Source organism: Parasteatoda tepidariorum, chromosome 3 (assembly GCF_982258835.1).
Source record: "Parasteatoda tepidariorum strain Cologne lab strain chromosome 3, Ptep-v5.0, whole genome shotgun sequence".
NCBI classification, from domain to species: Eukaryota; Metazoa; Arthropoda; class Arachnida; order Araneae; family Theridiidae; genus Parasteatoda; species Parasteatoda tepidariorum.
In genome coordinates, this window is record NC_141757.1 from 45,256,842 (window position 1) to 45,264,108 (window position 7,267).

The 7,267-nt window shown below is 31.9% G+C and overlaps 1 protein-coding gene across 1 annotated transcript; it reads left to right on the forward strand.

Moving 5' to 3' along the window:
• The first annotated feature begins 4,880 nt into the window (after positions 1-4,880).
• On the forward strand, positions 4,881-6,884 carry LOC147813773 (uncharacterized). The gene has a single exon (XM_087160095.1). The coding sequence runs from the start codon at positions 4,881-4,883 to the stop codon at positions 6,882-6,884; it is 2,004 nt and encodes a 667-aa protein (XP_087016221.1).
• The last annotated feature ends 383 nt before the right edge of the window (positions 6,885-7,267 follow it).

Here is a 7,267-nt window from a genome sequence, read left to right on the forward strand (position 1 = left end):
TAAATGGAAAACCCCTTTCAGATTTCTGTGCGAAAACCTCTGTTAATCATTGGCTTGATTGTGGAACTGGAAAACGTCATATTTGATTCATCTAGAAATCACAGTAACCTCGGATACATTGACATTCCAGATAACTTGACCTTTGTCATTTAAGTTATTTCATAAAAGAAAGAAATTATTTCATAAAAGAAAGAAATTATTTCATAAAAGAAATACTAGGTTTTACTATTAGTAACCTAGTATTTCTTTTACTGTATAATGTAATCCTAGTAACTACTAATTCATTGAGCAATTTATATAAATGTTAGTAACAAATAGGAGAAAATTATATTTTTATTTACTTAGAATTTACGGGTTAGTTTCAAAGGAAGACGGGTACATTGTTGGACAAGCCGTCCTCGGGGACGGGTAAAATTTCTGAGTTTTTTCGAGCCCTGGTATTTCTTATATCTCGCAAAAATGATTTAAAAACGCTTTCATAACTAGCTTGCCATATTATAAAATATGAAAAAAAAGCATAAATACAGGGTAGTTCAATTTATCAATTATCACAGTTTCTGAACTTAGACATGTAAAAAAGCTATGTTAATTCAAACTTCAGTAAAATTTATCGATATTATATTCATAACTGGACTCAGACGAGTGAATTTTATCAATATTGGCATTATTTGTGTGTAATATTTACAAATAATAAGTCAAAACATACCTTGCACAAAGTAGCCCCCAAATGGGGCTACTTTGTGCAGCGATAGGAATTCACTTTAATAATCATGTTTTTAGTAAAATATTGATATAAATTTGTTAAAAAAGTTAATTGTTGACATTTTTAATGTCAAAAACATCAAGATATGTGCAGATATTAGTTTGAAAATAATTTTCATCATTAAAAAACCATTTTTTACAAAGAATTTTTTCTTAAAAAGAATGCTTATTTCATAGCATTTGAGTTTAAACAAAAGGAAACCATATACATTTTTGAACATTGAAATGGATGAAATTTCAAAAATAATAATTATTACATGTTCATTAACATTTATAATATTGATAAATTTGAACATAACATGCTTGAATGAACATGAAAGAACTTGCTCTTCAGTTTCTGTCAAAATCACCTGATGTCCTATAAAATATATTTTTATGTGTTAAATCGCTTGATTAATTCATTAGAAAAATCTTTGTAGAAGAAAAATAATATTTTACCAGCACGTTTCACGTGTTTCTTGTGAATTTTATTAGAGACAGTATTTCTGTGGATTTTGTACTCCCGAGAAGCTTCTGCAATCGACATACCACCAGCAACTGCTTGTAAACATTGTTGCAGCTTTTCTAAAGTGTAATCACGGTATTTTCTCGTTCCGGGTATTTTTTCTATAAAATCGAAGAAAAAAAAAACGAATGAAACTTTGCACAAAGTAGCCCCACAGTGCATATTTTTTCTTTTTCCGTTTATTTGTTATTAATTTTCAAATTTTTTAACGCAAACATGATATAATTGTTTATTAATATATAAATAAAAAATTTTGCACTTATGACAATTGTTTTATCAACGTCTTTGCATTCCACAGCTAAAGTTTCCACGCATACTTTTCGACGTCCGACGTTCTCAGAAAGTTGTTGACATTGGATAAGCAAAACACACTCTGAAATCGTTTTAAAATTCGAAAAAATGTTTGTAGTAATAGAGGAGACTTCTATCTTCAAATTCCACACATTTTTAACTTGAAAAAAACATAATACTGAATAGCAGCACTTGAAAAGTGCCAAATTCGAATTTGCACAAAGTAGCCCCACATGACGGTAATAGTTTTTTATTTTTCACTTCCCCGAGAATTTAAAATGTTATATTCGGAAAAAAAAATAATGTGAATCACCAATTTTAAAAACGCTAAAATTAAAACTCTTCTACATATTTTCAGTTTTAAGCAATAAAAATGAACTCCGACTACTAAGAGTGAGTCCTGCCTACTTTATTGTACTTTTAATAAAGTCAAAGCTATTTCTGACAAAATCTGATGCCGAAAACTCTTCCGTAATGAAACTTACCAAATGTTTCCAATCGCAACAATTTTATTTTATTAAGTAAAGACCATTATAAACAAATTTTAGTGTTCAAAAGACTTCCTTAATAAAACTCACAAACTACGTTGTTCGTTTCAGTTTTATATTACTGTAAGTTGGACTAGATTCAACAGCAACAAAATATTTATCATTGTTTCAAGAAATCTTTGAAACATTTCTCACAGTTTATTATCAAACATCTGCAAAATTAAAAAGTATTTCTTCCCTTCTTTAATCGTAAGTTTCTTAACTGTAATCTAAACGAAAAGCTTTATTAATTTCAGAAAACAGTACTGAAAGAAAAGTAAGCGAGAAATACTTCGAAATACTAATCTTGTAACGAATACTAATCTTGTTCATTGTGTGAAATACAAAGAATGCTTTCTTAAACTTCTGATTGCAACAAGAGTCAATTCTTTAAGCGCTCTGAAATTTTGTAAAATACTAATTAAATTCCTTAGAGGCTATACGTTTTGTTTGATCACCAGTTAAAATTTTTCTGTTTTAATATTTTTGGTTCAGAATAGTTAAAAAGCCCCAGTACCCGTAGTACACGGGGGAAAAAATCTTGTCAAATCACCTTACTTGTATGATAATGACAATTCTGATAAAAACACCTCAATTCTTGGAATAAAACCAAAATATAAGGTATTTTAACCATTGATTTGGTAATTTTTCCGTTTGTTTTGGAATAGTTAAAAAGCCCCAGTACCCGTAGTACGCGGGGGAAAAAATCTTGTCAAATCACCTTACTTGTATGATAATGACAATTTCGATAAAAACACCTCAATTCTTGGAATAAAACCAAAATATAAGGTATTTTAACCATTGATTTGGTAATTTTTCCGTTTGTTTTGGAATAGTTAAAAAGCCCCAGTACCCGTAGTACGCGGGGGAAAAAATCTTGTCAAATCACCTTACTTGTATGATAATGACAATTCTGATAAAAACACCTCAATTCTTGGAATAAAACCAAAATATAAGGTATTTTAACCATTGATTTGGTAATTTTTCTGTTTGTTTTGGAATAGTTAAAAAGCCCCAGTACCCGTAGTACGCGGGGGAAAAAATCTTGTCAAATCACCTTACTTGTATGATAATGACAATTTCGATAAAAAAAACACCTCAATTCTTGGAATAAAACCAGAATATAAGGTATTTTAACCATTGATTTGGTAATTTTTCCGTTTGTTTTGGAATAGTTAAAAAGCCCCAGTACCCGTAGTACACGGGAGAAAAAATCTTGTCAAATCACCTTACTTGTATGATAATGACAATTCTGATAAAAACACCTCAATTCTTGGAATAAAACCAGAATATAAGGTATTTTAACCATTGATTTGGTAATTTTTCCGTTTGTTTTGGAATAGTTAAAAAGCCCCAGTACCCGTAGTACACGGGGGAAAAAATCTTGTCAAATCACCTTACTTGTATGATAATGACAATTCTGATAAAAACACCTCAATTCTTGGAATAAAACCAGAATATAAGGTATTTTAACCATTGATTTGGTAATTTCTCCGTTTGTTTTGGAATAGTTAAAAAGCCCCAGTACCCGTAGTACACGGAGGGGGTGAATCTGGTCAAATCACCTTACTTGTATGATAATGACAATTTCGATAAAAACACCTCAATTCTTGGAATAAAACCAGAATATAAGGTATTTTAACCATTGATTTGGTAATTTCTCCGTTTGTTTTGGAATAGTTAAAAAGCCCCAGTACCCGTAGTACACAGGGGAAAAAATCTTGTCAAATCACCTTACTTGTATGATAATGACAATTCTGATAAAAACACCTCAATTCTTGGAATAAAACCAGAATATAAGGTATTTTAACCATTGATTTGGTAATTTTTCCGTTTGTTTTGGAATAGTTAAAAAGCCTCAGTACCCGTAGTACACGGAGGGGGGTGAATCTGGTCAAATCACCTTACTTGTTTGATAATGAAAATTCGGATAAAAACACCTCAATTCTCGGAATAAAACCAAAATATAAGGTATTTAAACCATTGTTTGGTAATTTTTCCGTTCATTTTATCAAAAAATTTTGGTTGTCAAAATTATACTTCTTATTAATATTTATTTAGCAAAAATATAAGACTGTAAAGTAAATTTAACCAAATAAATGGTTTTCATGCCAATCTCTAATGTATTATGATATAATTACCAAACAATTCTCGAGAATTGTCTTTTATTTTACCATTTATTTGGTGATTTTAACCTTTTAATACTGTTGCCACTCACTTCAAGTTTAACATTTCCGTCATGTTTTCTTCTAGTTAATTTTGTGTTAGAGTTTGTGAATCTGGCAATTATATTTTATGTTCTTTTTATGTTTTTAATATTACGTTAAAGAACTTACGATACGTTGCGTTTAAGAAAATTCGATACGATTTTCATCTTTATGATGTAAGTTTATGCATCCAACAAATACATGTAAATAATATATTGTAAATAGTCCTATTATTCTGAGTGTTGTATTGTAAAATAAAGTAATTAGAAGCAAAAGAATCTCGAGTCATAACAAAGTGGCGTCCGTGACATAGACATTGTACTCTGCATTTCGATGTGAAATAGAAGACGGCAAAATTACGAACAAGATATTACTTTGTCAAGGATTAAATAGGTACGAATAATTTTGAATTTTGGCTGCTTCTGTTATATCCTTTTTACGAAGTCTTCTTTTATGCACAGTTTATATGTTTGATTTGAATTAAGTTTAAGAACGAAAAATAACTCGAGATTTAGAATAAGTAGAAGCTGAAGGCCTATTAAGTGAATTTAGTTAATAAACCGACTAAATATTATTTACATTAAGAATATGGATGCTCTTAAAGTGAAAAGAAAGTCATTAAGAACAACTTTTACGACCACGTCGAATAAGTTGGCGCAATATTTGGCGGCAGCGGAAACTGTTGCCAAGGATATTAATCAGTTGCACGCACTAAGGTCGCAATTGCAAGATAAATTTTCTCGTTTGAATGAAATTCAAAACGAAATATCCTCAGTACTTTTAGAAAAACCTGAGACCGTTGCTGAATACGAAACTGATTTTGAAGCAGCGGAAAATTACAGAGATAATTATCTTGAACTAGATGCAAAAGTCGCAACTTTTTTAAATAAGGACTCCGGTTCCATCGTCAAAGGTTCTTTAGAGGATAATGCCGTGAAACTAAAACTACCGAAATTTGAATTGAAGACATTCTCTGGTGACCCTAAAGAATATCTCACATTCTGGAGTATATTTTCAAAAATTCATGAATCCGAAGATTTATCTGCGATCGACAAGTTCCAATATTTATACCAATCTATGGTACCCGAATCCAGGGCAGCAAGATTAGTTTCCAGTTTCCCAATAACAGCAGAGAATTATCCGAAAGCCATTAAACAATTGAAATTAAGGTTTGGCCGAGAAGATCTTTTAGTACAAATATACGTTCGAGATCTCCTTTCTCTTGTTATGAAAAATGCTACTGCCGGAAAGAATTCTCCTGATTTAGCTACCCTCTACGATATGCTGGAAACAAAATTAAGAGCTTTGGAAAGTTTGGGACGTACGAAAGAGAAATTTGCTGATTTTCTGGAGCCTCTTGTAGAGTCATGCTTACCTGAAAATGTTATGCGAGCCTGGGAACGGAGTAGAATTTCTGAAAATACTGATGGCGTTACCAGTCAGAGATCCCTCGAAAAACTAATGTGTTTTTTGAGACATGAGGTCGAATCTGAAGAAATGATCAGTTTAGCTCGTGAAGGGTTTGGTAGAGATAAGGGAAGTGGCGAGAAACGAAAAGATTACAACAAATCGATCCAAACAGATGAACCTATTGCTACTACACTAATCGCCAACATATCAGTAGGAAAAAACAATTGTATTTTCTGTGACTGTTCACATCCAAGTCAAGAATGTCAGAAAATAGCAGAAATGAGTTTTGAGGACAGAAAATCCAGAGTTATACAAAAGAGATGCTGTTTTGTCTGCCTTAAGTCTGGTCACATGGCAAATAGATGTCACAGTAATGTAAGATGCTTAGTTTGTAAACGCAGGCATTACACAATACTTTGTCCAGATCTACGTAAAGGAATTAATTCTTCATCTAAGGACAAATTAGCAGGTGATGAACAGAAATCAACAGAAATATTGTTTACGAATCGTCCTTCTGAACGTGAAATATATCTCAAAACAATTACGATCAGACTACGAAACAGAGACAAGGAAGTCTGCGTTCGAGCACTAATGGATGATGGATCACAGCGCTCCTATATTGAAAAGAGTTTGGCTGAAGAACTAAGACTTTCTCCCTCTGGAAGCGAAGTGTTTTCTCAAGGACTGTTTGGCGGAGGAACTTCTCCTGCTTCAGAGCATAAGAGATATATGGTAACTGTTGAAAGTTTAAATCGCAAATATAAGACCTCAATATCTCTTCTTGACCAAGCAAAAATTTGCTCAGAGCTACCAAGGATACAGGATAGAAGTTTACTTGCTGATCTAGCTTCTCGAGGAATAGAAATAACAGATGTTGGAAAAGATACGCCCCCTATAAGAGTTCTTCTAGGAGCTGATGTACTTGGAAGAATTCTGACTGGAAAAATAGAAGTGTTAAGATCGGGAGTTTCAGCCATAGAAACCTTACTAGGTTGGACAATCTTAGGTCTAGGAAGAAAAAATAAAAAGGTTAACTTAGTCGCATTAAGTTTGCAAAATATGGAGTTGCCAAAAGTATGGGATTTAGACGTTTCAGGCATTGCAGATCCCATGGGAAGAAAAAATAAGATCCAACTAGAGGACGCAAGAACAATTCGATGTAGACGTCGAATAGTACCGTGACACGAAAGAACTTGTGAACTATTCGTAATTTTTAATTTCTTGAAATGTTACAGCATTAGGTTTTTTGTATTGCTTCAGAGCAATACAAAGGTGGGAGTATGTTGCCATTCACTTCAAGTTTAACATTTCCGTCATGTTTTCTTCTAGTTAATTTTGTGTTAGAGTTTGTGAATCTGGCAATTATATTTTATGTTCTTTTTATGTTTTTAATATTACGTTAAAGAACTTACGATACGTTGCGTTTAAGAAAATTCGATACGATTTTCATCTTTATGATGTAAGTTTATGCATCCAACAAATACATGTAAATAATATATTGTAAATAGTCCTATTATTCTGAGTGTTGTATTGTAAAATAAAGTAATTAGAAGCAAAAGAATCTC